Source organism: Vipera ursinii (genome assembly GCF_947247035.1).
Source record: "Vipera ursinii genome assembly, chromosome: 2".
Classification (NCBI taxonomy): Eukaryota; Metazoa; Chordata; class Lepidosauria; order Squamata; family Viperidae; genus Vipera; species Vipera ursinii.
The window spans coordinates 152,078,909-152,095,418 of record NC_139513.1 but is presented as its reverse complement, the minus strand read 5'-3'; the positions used below and the strand labels follow the sequence as shown (position 1 = coordinate 152,095,418).

General features: G+C 39.3%; 1 protein-coding gene across 4 annotated transcripts in view; it reads left to right on the top strand.

The window, feature by feature from the left end:
- Nucleotides 1–2,789: 2,789 nt before the first annotated feature.
- Nucleotides 2,790–16,510, top strand: part of SLC11A2 (solute carrier family 11 member 2) — a 63,575-nt gene continuing 49,854 nt past the window's right edge. The window contains exons 1-3 of one of the 4 annotated variants that reach the window (XM_083353051.1): nt 5,271–5,308; nt 7,157–7,337; nt 14,245–14,328. In XM_083353051.1, the coding sequence (XP_083209177.1) occupies nt 14,295–14,328 (34 nt within the window). In that variant the 5' untranslated portion in view covers nt 5,271–5,308; nt 7,157–7,337; nt 14,245–14,294. Of the gene's footprint in view, nt 2,940–5,270; nt 5,309–7,156; nt 7,338–14,244; nt 14,329–16,510 lie in introns of those variants that run through there. The other 3 variants (XM_083353050.1, XM_083353049.1, XM_083353048.1) reach the window with 3 other exon arrangements.

Genomic DNA, 16,510 nt, shown 5'->3' with positions numbered 1-16,510 from the left:
GGCATAATTGTTTTCAGGATTACTTGTCCATGCTAGCAATTATGGTGCTATATCTTTAAAAAAAAAGCAAAAGCTAAGGTCTAATTGGTTCCTTTGAAATTATTCTAATGAATTTAGTAATGAACATTACTGAGAAAGCCAACCCTAAAAAATCATTACCATGTGTGGATATTTATATATATAGTGAATTACATGTGGGATTGTCCTTTGTCTCAGAGCTTTCCTTCAAGAGCTAATGTCCTTTTGGCATAATGACTCTAAAATATTGCCCGGAGAACTGTGAACTGGGTATGTATATTAATAGTTATTTGGGTTGGAAAAAAATACCAGCCCAAAATGAAATGGTACTTGTATTTTGGTAGCAAGTGGGCCATAGTTATTAGCCTTGCATGGTTGATTTGCTTCTACTATAGAATTTGCTTAATTCAGTTGCTGTAATAAGCCTGTGAGTTGTTTGTAGAAAAATAAGTTTTGGAACAGGAGTCTCTGGTAAATTGTGATCTGGTGGAAAATTGGGCTTAATGTGTTTTGACTTTACAAGATACTAATAGAATAAGAATATTAGAAAAAATGTTCACTTCTTTTGAAATTTTCTCTTAGGTGTGGTGATCCATGTTTCTTTGTATTTAATAGCTCCTGTCTCTTGGCCCCTCTGACCCAGAGTTACATATTGGGACATGCTTCTAGAAATTCACTGGTTGGTGGTAATAATGTCTAGAATATAACAAAGCAAATTTTCTAAAGTTTAATCTGGTCTCTAATTGAGAAACTGGAAGTTAACCTCCATTGTCTTAATTATATGGAGAAATATGAGGCACAAATAAATCAATGCATGCATCATCATTAGTCTTTTTTTGAGAAGTCCTCAATAGATCACAGTGTTTGACTGACTTTGTGGGGTTTATAGAAAGGGAGCAGGTTTGAATTAGTGTTTTGAATGGAGATAGAAAACATCAGAGCAGACTGTGGAAAATCATTCCAGAATAAAGTAAAATGCTTCTGTACTGATGCCAAGAAAGCTACAGACATGTCTGTGAAGTCATCAAGAGCTGAGCTGGATCTGAAGAGTATTTTATTTTACTTATCTTAGAGGAAAGAATGAGAGCTTAAAATTAGTCATTTAATTTTAATGGATTATTCTAATTTTATTAAATTGTAATTGCTTTTCTTTTCTATAACTGCAAAACTTCCATTGAACATTTCTATATACTATGATTGTTGCATGATTATTAACAACTGAAGTTATAAATTAAATATCACATATTTGTATGAGGAAAGGACAAATGTGCCCAATAATCTGATCAAAATGGGCAACAGAATAGGCTGCCAATACAGATGAATTGCTGTTTTCAAGGTAAGTTTGGGGTTTATGTCTGGGGAATATTTCATTTATTCCAAATTTGAGACTTTGGTGACTTACAAATAAAATAAATAATACATGTAAAAAAGAACATGACCAACTAAAAGAACAAAATTAAGCTGAACTAAAATATGATCCACAACTGTTCTATCCCAAGACCTGAGAGAACCATAACATTTTTATTAATTATTAATGTCCATAATGTTATAAAGTTGGGAGCCACACCAATTTTGGGGTGAGAGTTGGGCAAGGATATCATCCCAGAGGGCAGGTGCTACAACTGAGAAGGTGTATTTCCCAAGTCCCATAAGATGACCCTGTTTTCTGGATATTAAAAAGCCTAGCATTGAATGAATATTTGATGCCATAAAAAGAGTGATTTGGAGGAGCATGAAAAATGGAGGGTGGATGGAGAATCATGAAGAGGTTATAGTTAACATAGAGTGAATTCTATTTGCTAATTCCCATTTAAGTGAATGCTGTTTCTCTTTCAGATGGGACCATGGAAGTGCTCCCTTTAGAATCCAAACCAATTATATCCATTCTTACAGGACAAGCGGCCTATAACAAGAAAAATAAACATCCTTTCCATCTTGGTTACTTCAAAGTTATAAGGGAGCTTATTTTAAATATACTATATAATAGTATCCCATCTTTTCCCAACTTGGTGTGCCTTCCCAATGCAGCCATACTAGATCAATACAGGTAGTGCTCAACTTACAACAGTTCAGTAAGTGACTGTTCAAAGTTACAATGGCAGTGAAAAAAGTGACCGTTTTCCACACTTATGACCATTGCAGCAGCGTTCCCATGGTCACATGATCAAAATTCAGATGCTTGGCAACTGACTCATATTTATGATGGTTGCAGTGCCCGAGGGTCAAGTGATCACCTTTTTCAACCTTCTGACAATGGGGTAGCCAGAAAACAGCTGCAGTGATTCACTTAACAGCTGTGACAAGAAAGATTGTAAAATGGGGTAAAATTCACTTAACAAATGTCTCACTTAGCAGCAGAAATATTAGACTCAGTTGTGGCCGTAGGTTGAGGACTACCTGTAACATGTTCGTTTGTGCTGTTGAGTCAGTGTTCGCTTCTGGTGACTACCTGGATCAGTCTCTGCAGCCTTCTTGACAAGGGCTGAGAGAGAAGGACTGGGCCACGTTTCACCAGGCTGACTCTGTGCCTAAGTCACAAGTCTCTTGCCTTAATCACTACACCAAACTGGATTTCCAGATGTATTTATTTTTTTTCAAATAGAGAGTTGGAATCCAAAACGTTGGGAGGGCGCCAAGTTGCAGAAGGCTCCGGCGCTCCTTGAACTCCGCGGCAGTCACCGTGGCGGAGCGGCGCCAGGAGGCGCTGTGTCGCCTTCGTGGCGCCCTTCTGTCTCCTCGGACTCGTAGAGCTCTTAGGAGGGAGGGCCGAGTTACCGTCCCGGCAGAGTCGGGAATGGGGAGAGCGTGGCTGCTGGCGGGGCGTCTCTCATCGAGGTGAGGAGGTGGCGGCGGCGGCGGGTGGTTGCATTTCCACGAATGAATGAATAGGTGGCTGTTTGGCAGAAGAGAAAGGTGGCTGGGTCAGTATTGCCGGCAGGATGGGAAGGACGGGGCTGTCTTTTAGGAACGCGCAACTTGCGTTGATACTTGCAAGTGTCATGCTGACCAAAGAATCGGGAGAGGCTTGGTGCAGGGGACGGAGCGAGAGCGCAAAAAGACGCGGGTGGGTGGTTAATAGGGTTAAAACATCCCGACTGTAAAGCGGGTGAGTTTCAAAAAGCCACAACCTGCTGTGTGGGGACTGGTTTACACTCTGGCTGTATACACCAGCGTTTCCCAACCTTTAGGAACTTGAAGATGCGTGGACTTCAACTCCCAGAATTCCCCAGCCAGCTATGCTGGCTGGGGAATTCTGGGAGTTGAAGTCCACGCATCTTCAAGTTCCCAAGGTTGGGAAACGCTGGTATACACAATAGTTAGCACGACCGCATCGTTATCCGTGGCTCAGTATCCCATTTCAGAAGTGGCTTGAAATTCTTTAAAGGAGGCGGAATTATTTTCGAGGGCAGAGAGAAGTTCTGCCCTGCGTGTTATTTTTTCCCCCAGCTAAAGCAGCGAAGCGCTTTTGGAGTTCCTTTAGGGACTATTATCTGTACCCATAAAGGAGAATATTTGCAGCGCAGGATTGAAATGAGGGATCCTTGGCGCCCTCTGAGCTTTTATTTTTAACAGAACTATTCTCTGTTCTTGGAGATGATCGGGGTCAACTGACGCATGATTTTTGTATGTCCTTAAAAAGTAGTCGGGGGGGGGGGGAAAGCTGCTCCTCCCCTGTCTATAGATTCCCAATAGCTAATGTAATTATCTCCAAAAGAGAGCATGAAAAGGGGGGGCGATGTCTAGACTTTGCCTGGAACTGATCTGTTTGAAGAGAAGGTGAAGACTTATTTGTCTGACTCTTTTTGCAAGGCCACCCAGTTAAGAAAAGGGAAAATGGCTGATCGGCCTGGAGGCTGGCAGGCAGGACCTGTATAAGGTTAACAAAGGGATTTCTGTGGAGGAAGAGAGGGAAGAAGCTTTTCTCAAATCAAATAAAACCGCGGGGCACTATGACCGGAGAGAATGTTTCTACTGCTGTTGAATATGACGTGTAAATTAACCCCTTTAGTATGGGGCTTATTGCTCCAGTGGTTCCATTCCATGCTCTTAACCGATATTCGAATGCATCCAGCATTTGCAAAGAAATCCATCCCAAGATTTGTAGCCAGCTTGGAAGACATGGAGCAATCTGGGAAAAACTTTTAGGATGTTTGTAGATGACGTACTAATCTAACCCTAACCCGTTCCAAATTTTACACATCTGGATACAAGGCAGTATTGTGATGCAGTTTATTCCAGGGTAAATGAAGTTCGATTGGACCCCGAATCTGTCTGTCTCTTTTAAGAATCAAACTGACAAGTCTTGTTTATAAGGCTCTAGTACGTAAGGAGTAGTAGTAGTAGTAGTAGTAGTAGTAGACTTTATTGTCATTTCAACAATATACAGTACAGTACACAGTGAAACAAACAACCTTTTCCCCAGGACTAAGGTGCTACATCAGACGACACGAATCAAAAAAAGAACAGAACACAAACTACACATAACTCTAAATTAAGAACAAAAAAAAACTATAAATACAAGTATTTATAGTTCTAGTTTTTTCGTGTTGAGGGGCAATTTCCTTTTGAATATCAAGTGCTGGAACAAGCAGACAGTGTTCATATCGTTTGAGCCCTGCTTGCAAGTCTCCTAGAAGTATTTGGTAATAGCCCCTGTTGCATATAGAATGCAAGGGAAGTTTTTTGGTTTTGTTTTTTTTAAAAAGATCCAGTGCATTGTTCTCAGCTATTTAGGACATGTTTTTCCTGCAAAGGTAGACTTTTTCTGCAGCGGGGAAATAATCCGAAAGAGAATGTATATGTGTTAATTTTTCACTTTGCAGAGTGGTTTTGCGATAGGTATATTTTTGTACGGTTCTGCTAGCCAGGTACTCTGAGGGAGTTATAGTTTGGGGAAGTTCTAACAGGCAGAGTTAAAATGTAATTAGTTCTCCTCCTCCTATGTCTGAGCAATAATTTTACAGGGTAAGATGAAACATAGGAACCCAGACCACCACACACCCACACCCACACACCAAATCCTGATCAAAAACCCTCTCCTGTGAGAAGGAGTTTCATTTCTCAATTGCCTCTTTTCAATAAGACAACATTTATAACTCCCAGAATAGCCCTGAAGACTTGACATTGCAAATAGACTGACATGTTAACAACAAAAGTTGGATGCACCAAGTTTAGTCATTGCCAAGAATTGCAATGTGAAAATTCACATAGGCTGTTTGTTATCATAGGATTACTGTGGGAATGTGTTGAAGACTAAGCATGGTGCAGAAGTTGGATTATTAGACTAGAGGTAAGAAGATCAAATTTCAAATCCCAGTTCCAGTATAAACCTCACTTCATGCCCTTTAGGCCAAGCACTCGCCAAACCTGTTTGTCACTGGGCAGGGGGTTTCCAGAATAGAACAGAATAACAGAGTTGGAAGGGATCTTGGAGGTCTTCTAGTCCAATGCCTTCCCAGGGGTAGGCAACCTTGGCTCTTTTATGACTCATGGACTTCAACTCCAAGAATTTCCTGAGCCAGCATGGCTCAGCTTGGAAACCTCTCCCTTTCCCCTCAGCATGGCTGACTCAGGAATTCTGGGAGTTGAAGTCCATGAGTCATAAAAGAGCTAAGGTTGCCTACCCCTGCCCTATACCATTTCAGACAAATGCTTGTCCAGTCTCCTCTTAAAAACGTCCAGTGTTGGAACACCCACAACTTCTGGAAGCAAGTTGTTCTACTGATTAATTGTTCTAATTTAGAATAGAATAGAGCTGGAAGGGATCTTGGAGGTCTTCTAGTCCAGCCCCCCTGCTCAAGCAGGAGAACCTACCGTATACCGTCTCAGACAAGCGACTGTCCAGTCTCCTCTTAAAAACCTCCAGTGATGGGGCACCCAAGATTTCTGAGGGCAAGCTGTTCCACTGGTTGATTGTCTTCACTGTTAGGAAGGTTGTTTCTCTCCTTGATTAGTTTCCATCCATTGCTTCTTGTCTGGCCTTCAGGGGCTTTGGAGAATAGCTTGACTCCCTCTTATTTGTGGCACCCCTTGAGATAGTGAAACACTGCTATTAAATATTAGTCGTTTTCATTTAGGGGTTTTAAAGTTGTCAGCCATTTGGAGTCACCATATGTGATTTGGTCAGCTTTATAAATTTATTCAATTAATAAAACCTACCTCACAAAGGCAATTTTTGATTGGATAGCATTCTTATTAAATTGGGGGAAAGTTGTCAGTACAATATACCTTGACCCCAAACTTGTGACAAAACATTCCTTGATGTACTAATTAGCAAGATAGTTAAGAGTGAGATGAAGGGCATGATTATTAAGTGGGTATATGAGGGGCTCAAAAATAGTATTCTAATCAGTATTTTCTGGTAGTCCTCTAACCAGTGTTTTTTCATCAGACGATGTTCTTTTATTTGCAATCCAGAACCAATTGTAAATAAATAAAATGGTGGCAGGTATTAATTCATCATTTGGGTGAAGCAGTGGAGCAGATACTTTTGGTTTGGGATGTTTTGCCCTGGGTAAAAGGTCAGACTCAACAGCCTCTGGCCCTTTCCAGCTCTTTAATTCCATAAGCATACTAAGCCCAAACCAAACAAACGGTTTGCACAGTGTGTCAACTCTGCCAGGGTCTTTGTGACCAGATAATTTCACCAGAGAGCAGGCAGATTTAATTCTAGCAACCCCAGCCTGTTTAGGGATCGATAGATTGCACTTAATACTTTATACGTTACAGACATACCAGCAATCAGTAATGCTATATGTCCCAATACTTCCCACAGAAGGACCCTTGGCGTGTTTTGCTCAGAACGTTTACTTTTTTTCTTAAAGACTCAGCTCAACACTGAGCTTTTCCCAATCTGGTGCCCTCTATGTATATTTGGGACTGTGGTACTCCAAATAACTAGCCGGTATGGACTTTGTCTTTCTTGGGAAATACATCCCAAGGCGTATGGATTGCACAAGGATGGGTATTTCATCCCCTTCATGTAGCAGTTCAAGCCAACTGGATGTAAATGATTGGTTGGCTGTGGCATCATGGAGCCGTCTCGTTTTTTTCATTTATTAATAAGGCAAGCTTTGAATGATTCAGTTATACAGTTTGGTATAAATGTATATTCTACCCTTGCATTTTTCTTCCAAAGATGAAGCTGAACCTTTTATGATATTGAGAAACCAGCAAAATCACTATCAATATTTGGAATTACTACAGCACAAGGGGATTCTAAATAAGAAGAAAGTCTTACTGTTTCTACTGCACAACAGTGCACCTGTCCTGATACTATTGGCACTAGGAAACACTGATTACAAAACACCTGTTTCCAGGTTCATTTTGTTTTCTTACTTTGATACTGTTTGTTTTAAGCCTTATAAACCACCTAGAGTTATAATTACCTTTCCATCTGGAAAAATTGAAAATGTTATAGTGTTCCACTTCCAATGTTTTTTTAAGTGGCATTATAAACAAACTCTTTCAATATTAGTTATAGCACTTGCCATCATGGCTTATCATTGACCATTTCAGGGCCAGGATGCTGGGAATATCTGCATTTGGAGGATCACTGTCTCACCATCCATTTATACTCTATGCAAACCTTTAGCATAGCCTTCCAGATCTGTTAAACTATAATTATTTGTCTTTCTCTACAGTATCAGGAAAGTTGGCTTGTTAAGTAATTTCAGCTTTATTTCAAATGTAAAGAGGGCTTGTATAGAGACCTCAACTGCTTTTATATAAGAACAGTTTGTACATTGTGGCATGTCGTGAGGCTGGTTTAGCTGAGGAGTGAATTATACCAAATTAGTGTTTGCTGGGTCAGCTCACAAGTGGATTTGACTGTCTATCTTTTTAGTATGTTTGCAAAATTTATTGTAGCCTATAAACGTGAGATCTGGTTTTCTTTCCCCAGAAGAAATCACACTTTAACATGTAAATGGGTGAGGCGGAGAGCAAAATTTAATTTTTGACTAGCTGAGAAAGCATTTTTGAACCAGTAGCATCTTTTAGGAAATTACAAGCTATTCAGCAAAGGTTATGTTTTAATTTTAAAGGATTTTCCCCCATCTATTTTCCCTTGTTAGAAAGTAATTGTGTTTCTTTATAGGTACTATTGACAATATTGGTCTCTATAAACTAGACATAAAATTCCACCCATTACATACATGCGTATAGATTAGGGAATGGAAAATATGACAGTTTTAATTTGTGCTGTCTTAGGATCCCATTTAGGCAGACTTTTAAATTATTTTCAGTTTATTTTACATGCTGCAGAGTACGGTAGATTGAGTAAAGCTAATGCTCATTTAGCAAACACAGTTGGGACTAAAAACTTGGTCATTAAGTGAAGTGGTTGCTAATTGAATCCATTAGTGTGCTTATAATCTTACTACTTCTGCTTTACAGACCTATGAAGCTCATATGTGCAAGGAATGGTTGTAAAGTCACTTTTTCATCACTGCAAATGTTTGCTAAACAATATAGCCACTAAATAAAGACTTTGTTTGGTATATAATTAGAACAGGAGAGAATGTACATATAGCTGATCATACTTACTTATCTCAAAACAATACATTTCTTTGTGAGCATAATATTGTATTTGTGCTAGATTCAGAAGGTATTCAGAGTTGATACTTGATGAGGATAATCAAGTTTGCAAAGGTTGACAGTCATGGAGTTTGCATTTTACTGCTACAATGAACATTTTTGCCTTGAGTTGACTGTTCAGCATTTATGCTTTTTATGTTCAGCAGATGTGTGTTTCGTATTATAGGCTTGTTCTAGTAGACATTCATTCTTTGGAACGGTCTGTTATGTAAAGTTTTGACCTATATTTTAAAAAAGAGGGTGTCACGTTTGCTGAGTTCAGTAACAAGTTCCATTATAACCATTCTAGTGACTGCGATCTAAAGTTTCTACCTTTATTAGAAACTTTTAAAAAGTTTAAGCCACTTAAGTTAAACAAGCTGATTGAATTTAACGGGAGTTACATTTGGATAGATCACATTGTATCTTACAGCTGTAACCCTTATAGCTCAGCACTGGACTTGAGAAGTTGAGTTGAGAATTTTTGACTTGGGAGAGGCAGAGATCAGAACCAAAGCTGACTTATCCTTATTCAATTTCTAATCACCTCTAACCTCCTGTGCTAGATTGGTATGAATGGTTAAACAAAGGCATATATAAAGAATTGGGGTCTCATGTCAGCCCATTCATGATTCTGAGATTTTTTGAGAAGACAATTCAGGTAAAATGTAATTGCTTTTGTTCCTATTTAAAAAAAACACCCATACACACACACACACACACACACACACAAATATCAGGGCTAGTTGTCTGATTTCTTGCTTGTCTTTGCTTTTTGTTCTATAAGCAGGTGTGCCGTTCCTTCCTTTTCTGTGTTAGTCAGTATGGAAAATGGATTTTTGGAAAACAAGAGCTATAGTTTTGTGATAGCACATGGGCTTTTTATGCTTTCCACAGATCATTGGCTTCTGTGCCCAAGCATCTTCAATTCATTTTGAGTCACAGGAATGGACAATTACTGCAAATCGGTCAACTAGGGTAGATAGGTACTCAGTTGAAATAGCAAAAAAACAAAAAAACAACAACCCTTTGCAAGATGGTGCTTCTTGTGCATGTATAACCTTTGTATACGTACAAGAACAATCCTGGGTATGCCACTTCACACCCTTTGCTGCCAGAACCAAAAAACAAAGAGTAACAAAACAGCAGTAATCTTTAGACAGCTTTATGGCCTATAACTTTCCACTCCTTTAATTACACTCAACTTTATAGAGGGTTTTTCAGGGCAGCTAAAATTTGTGCCAGCAAGAGGTGTAAAATGGCACGTCTAACAGTGTGCCGCTCGCTCATATGATGCTAGGCAAGGAACACCTTTTGAGCTCTTTCCTTGTATTTCATTGGCAGTGGGAGCTCAGAAAAGAGATCTTGGGATTGATTACTCAATAAAATTCTCAACTTCAGAGGGAAATAAAAAGACAACATTGTAGGGTTTTCAGGAAAGTTGAAAATAAAAATTCCAGTTTTTATAAGAAGAAAATTCATATAGTATCATTGTACATATCTATGCTATTGTTACTGCTTGGGTGTTGTGTACCTTTCTGATTGGTCAAACTTATAAAAGGATACCTGTAGGGACGCGGTGGCTCAGTGGGTTAGGACGCTGAGCTTGTCGATCAGAAGGTCGGCAGTTTGGTGGGTCGAATCCCGAGTGCCGCGTAGCAGAGTGAGCGCCAGCTTCTGCCAACCTAGCAGTTTGAAAGCACGTAAAAAAAAAATGCAAGTAGAAAAATAGGGACCACTACGGTGGGAAGGTAACAGCGTTCCAGAATTCCCCAGCAGAAGTTGACATATCTTAAAAAGTTTGCAAAGTTGAGAAACATTGTTTTAATGAGACTAAATTTATTTAATGATTGAATTTCTAGGCCACCTCAATCTATCACTGCTCTGGACAGTTTCCATGGTTCAACAAAATATTTATGCTATTACACTGATTTTGCTCCTCCAATAATGCCATGAATTTTATATTACATCCTTTCTCTTATCCCTATCACAAAATCCCCTTTTTAAATTTTTTTTATCCTTTTATACATTCTCCACATTTAATTTGATTCCTAGAAAGGGAACTGGGAATAGTGACTTGAGTTTCCCTATTTCAAACTGCATCCCTAAACTAAGCATGTTATGGTGACACTTTATTTTTCCATAAGGTGATAATAAAAATATGTTAAATAATGACTGTGTTGCTCCTCAGGTCAAATTAGTAAATATTTTGCTAATATTTTAGACCTTCCTAAGCCATTGCTTGAATCTGCCCCATAGTAGTGTAAGTCTTGTTAACCACTGGTCTGGATGGACCTTGAACAAAAGTTGAAGAGTATCAAAAGTGGTGCAGATCATAAGCATTAGTCCACTATTCACTCTAGAGCCTTGGTGGAGCAGTGGGCTAATGCCTCCTTAAGTAACACCAGCTGCCTGCAATTAGTGCAGGTTCGCATCCCACCAGGCTCAAGGTTGACTCAGCCTTCCATCCTTCCGAAGTAGGTAAAATGAGGACCCAGATTGTTGGGGGCAATAAGCTGACTTTGTAATAATGCCGCTTGGAGGGTGTATGAAAGCCCTAATAAGCAGGCATATACATAGAATGAAGGCTACTGCTAAGCTTGTAAGCCGCCCTGAGTCTTCGGAGAAGGGCGGGATATAAATGGAATTAAAATAAAAATAAATAAAAAATAAAATATTGCAAACTGAGTTAAAGGTTTTGAACCATGATAATAAAATCAAGAAATGTTAACTGAAAGTCACATGCTGCCTTGACAAGGTTTAGTCTGAGATCCTTTATAATGCCTTGGTAAGGCCACACTTGGAATACTGCTTCCAATTTTGGTCACCACAATGTAAAAAAGATGTTGAGACTCTAGAAAGAGTGCAGAGAAGAGCAACAAAGATAATTAGGGGACTGGAAAGAACAGTTGCTGGAATTGGGTATGTCTAGTTTAATGAAAAGGACTCGGGGTGACATGATAGCAGTGTTGCAATATCTCAGGGGCTTCCACAAAGAAGAGGGAGTCAAGCTATTCTCCAAAGCGCCCAAAGGCAGGACAAGAAGCAATGGATGGAAACTAACCAAAGAGAGAAGCAACCTAGAACTAAGGAGAAATTTCCTGACAGTTAGAACAGTTAAGCAGTGGAACAACCTGCCTCCAGAAGTTGTGAATGCTCCAACACTGGAAGTTTTTAAGAAGAGACTGGACAGCCATTTGTCTGAAATGGTATAGTATGGTTTCCTGCCTGAGCGGCAGTGGGGTAGGGTTAGAATAGGATAGAACAGACATGTCAAACACAAGGCCCAGGGGCCGGATGCGGCCTGTGAAGTGGTTTCATGCGGCCCGCGAAGCCATCCTGGAAACAGTGAGGGAATGGCCCCCACTGCCTTGGCCCTGGCCCAGAGACCCTCCTTCTGCCAGAGACCTTCAGATCTGTCCCACTCCTGCCCAGGCCCCCATAGGCACCCTTGATGTGAATGATGTAGAGCTGGCCACGCCCACCCAGTAGGCCACGCCCACCCGGCCCCCTGAGGGCAACCGCAATGCTGATGCGGTCCTCAATGAAATTGAGTTTGACACCCCTGGGATAGAATGACAGAGTTGAAAGGGACCTTGGAGGTCTTCTAGTCCAACCCCCTGCTCAGGCTGGACTAAAAGACATCCAAGATCCCTTCCAACTCCTATCCCCTTTAATCCTAATGCATAAAGCTAAACACATCTGCTTGTTAATCTCCTCTTGACCCATGCCATATTCATCAGGATAGTGGCAGGCCTGAGGTATGGATGTTATTAGGAAGAATGAGTTTGTTCTGGGGAAAGATTAATGAAGAGCAAACAGATAATTTGAAAAGAGTTTAAAGTTCATTTTGTCAAGCTAAAAAGGTTAAGAAAAATTTGGCCTTGGAATCATCCTTCCTGAGGGATCCAGTGGGAAAACTGTTTTGAAAATAATTGTTTTATACAGTGACATTATGTAGTACAAATATGAAGACTTTTATTATCTAAATTGATTGTATTAAAGAATACCTGTGCACCAAGTTAGACAAATCTCTGATACTTGGGCCTATCTTTTTTCATTTTTTCTTTTTTTATTTTACAATGACATGAGTATTTCTCAAGTATTTTTCTGGTGAGACTGGTTTATCAGGGCAACCTGGTCTACCCCAAATATGGGACAGAGCATACTGTTTCCGCTTTCACTTTTCAGGCCCAATCTAGGAGCCTTCACAGGCAGGCGCTTCTGCGACAAACTATGTGTGTGTTAAATTTTAAATTTACCAACAAAGAATTAAAGAGAGACTAGTATAGCTATTTTGAGCTAAATAGCTCAAAATAGCTATACTAGTCTCCTTTAATTCTTTGTACATAAATTTAAAATTTAACACATGAGTCGTTCTCAGTAATTTGATTGGATTTCTGAACAAGTTTTGGAATTTTGCCCCCTTTTTGGTGTATTAAATCTATGCAGACGCTTATAGCCTTTTTGCTGGAAGAAGTCTGTTCTGGATACTGCACACAGAATTATTATAGCAATGTAACTTTATCTGGCTTCATGGCATTATGTTCCAATAACACTTGTATTTATTATAATAAAATATGTTATAAAATGTGTATGATTTTCATCCTCAGATTTTTCTTTTTCAGAGGGCAAAAATTGAGATAGATGTACTTGAGTAGTGTGGGATTGTTACGTTATGTTATATTCGAACAATATATATGGGCAGCTATTTGACTACTGAGGCTGGGTGGCAAACAAAAAATTAAAACCAGAAAAACAGATGGCTGTTGCTCTTTGTGGATCATTGGATATACTGTAGTCTGACAGACTAAAGGAGTAATACTTTTGTTGGGGGTAGGGAGAGCATAATCTTTTGAGAAAACATGTACAGAATTGCTTTGTAATATACTAAGTAATCTAGTGGGGTAACGGTTATAAAATAAATGCTTTTGTATCATTAAAGCTTTAAAAGTAAATAAAAGAAAGTCCATATTTTTCAGTTCCAGGGTAGCTTCGACATTTCTTAAACCACTACATTTTTATACAACATAGGCAGCTGCCAGAAATTATAGTCATAGTTTACATTATAGAAGTGTCTGACTGCATTCTTTTTCTAGAATAGGAACATAAAATGTAGGCAAAGCTTCAAGGAATTATTCATTAACTGTGAAAACCCATTATCCATTTCCCTGTGTGTGTGGTTCCCTCCCCCTTTTTCCCTTAGGTTGTCCTTTTTTTTGTTTTTGCATTTACAGAAATAAACTTCTACTAGAGAAAAAAGTTGTACTTGGAACCAGATGTTTCAGTTTCTAAAGAAATATTTTGCTGGCAGCCAGATATCTACCTAGCTTTTGGGTTTATGTGTCTGTATAATCGCAATAAATTCTATAAATCAACCTTCAAGAAACTGCGCTTTTGTCTCTGATACTATTTTTGTGAAGTACTTCTCATGGTTGGGCAAGAAATAATCCTTAGTTCCACATGAGTCATGTGAATGAGTCAAGCCCTGGCCTACACCATAAAAATAGAGCAGGATCTCCACCATATCTGTCTTTCCCTGCTGCAGCCTGAAGAGAAAAGTGTTAGGCAGAACTCTGGGTCTGTAGCATGGCACGTGCAGCTTTACCTCAAAAATACAGATCTAATGTCTTTTACTCTCTTTTGCAGCTACTGTGACTGGTTCTAAAGAGCCCAGTTCTGGAGAGAAAGCCCTAACCATGACACCAGGCAAGGAAAGGGAAGCACTCTATGGTAAATCTGTCATTTAATTTGCATGTCTTTTAAGCAACTTGGTTGCTTTTCAGAAATAGTGGCTCAAATATCTCCCTTTTATAACTGAATGTCTACTGTTCTTTCCAGCATTTCTAGAATGGCATGTTATCCTTGGTTTAGAGGGTCACATACAGAGCCCCAGGTTCTTTTTGTGTGATTTCCAGAACCTCATCTGACAATTACTGCTGAAAATGGTGGCGTACTTTTTTACCATTTTGAGGCAGAAAGCCACATGAAAAGGACTACTGCAAACTCTACAGTGATGGTCTTCACATTATTTGAAAAATGAGGCCTATCTGCACAATCTTTCGCTGATCTTTTCCCCAAACAAAAATTCTCAGTCAGTTTGCATCCTTGTGCCATCTGTTGGGGCCCTTGGATTTATTTTAGACAAATGTTAAGTGTGGCACTAGGACCGTATAAAACTCCCTTCATTTTACTTTCTACCCATTCTGTATTGCTTCCTGGCTCATGAGATTCCCCAAGCTAACTTACATTATAATAAAAATAAGCTATGGACAGCTCAGTTTACTATGTCTTTACTATGTTCATTGGTTACAGTTAACATTTATGAAAGATACCTACTTTTTTGTTTATCGTTGGGTAAAAGAATTTGGAAATAGTCTTCCTACAATGTATGCCTTAGCTGTAAGTTCTATGAAAGACAGCCTTATAGATTTATTTGTGGAAATTACGTATAGCATAAGCCCTATATGTCTTTATAAATGGATATTCCATTGAGTTAAAGGGACTTGCTTCTAGAAAAGTAGGTGTAGATTTCTGTTTTAGGTTTGCATTTGCAAAGTTAACATCCTTTTGGAATATGAAAAAGGAGAAAAATTAGTGAAAAGCTTTCCAGCAACAGAATATTTAAGACAAAATAGAGACATTCTGCTGATTTCGCCTCACAATCAGGCTGTGAGTTCGATCCTAGGTAGTGACAGATAGTTCTCTCTCTGGGTACAAAGAAAATATCTGCTGCAAACTCCATGTAGGTGTCAGGAAGGGGATTTGGCCAGTAAACAGCTCCGTTTGACTCTACCCTGATGTAAGAGATTACAGGATCATTAAAAGGAAAAAAAAGACTTCTTCCAATGTAACTGATTCTCATTAACTCAAGTTTCTCATAAGTAAAGTATCTGGAACTGGGAGAGAAATGCTTTATCTGCCAGTTGTTAAACCACCCAGCAGTATTCTGCAAGATAATTGTTATGGCTCTGCAGTCAGGTTATCAGTAGCTCCCAATCCATGCTAGTGAACATTTTTTAAACTGTATCTTGAAGTAACATTATGGCCAGAAATACTGTCAATCAGATTATAAACTACTCTACATTCTTAAGACTTACTCGAGGCTGAGGCAGGTTTTGTCTGTGACATTCAGATTGTCAGAGAAAGTTAAAGAAGTGGATGTCTAAGATTATTAAGGTATTTGGATTTGAAGAGCCCAAGTGGTAATATTTAAACCACTTTATAGAACACTAAGAAAAGTAACATTTTACTGAACCATTTTTGGAAGAACTATTGCTTCTGTATGTTCAAATTATTAGGCAATATTATAAAGTTCCAATAAAGAAACATGTACTGCTAGAATTATTGAAATATATTTGCCATTTTGAATCTGTTTATTATTTCCACTAATATGATACATACATGAAGGGATGCGGTGGCTCAGTGGGTTAGGATGCTGAGCTTGTCGATCAGAAGGTCAGCAGTTTGGCGGGTCGAATCCCGAGTGCTGCGTAACAGAGTGAGCGCCTGTTACTCGTCCCAGCTTCTGCCAACCTAGCAGTTCAAAAGCATGTAGAAAAATAGGGACCACTACGGTGGGAAGGTAACAGCGTTCTGTGCGCCTTTGGCGTCTAGTCATGCCGGCCATATGACCACAGAGACGTCCTTGGACAAGCGCTGGCCCTTCGGCTTTGAAACGGAGATGAGCACCGGCCCTTAGAGTTGGAAACGACTAGCACGCATGTGCGGGGGAACCTTTACCTTCACCTTACTGATACATACATAGCACAGCATTAATTGGCTTTGCAAGCAAAATGTATTGCTGTTTTGCCAGACAGATGGCTAATGTAGTAAATTATAAAATTTTACTCTTTCTGTTCAAGGTGACCCAATTATAAAACTGGCACATCACATTTTACATTAAATTTATTGA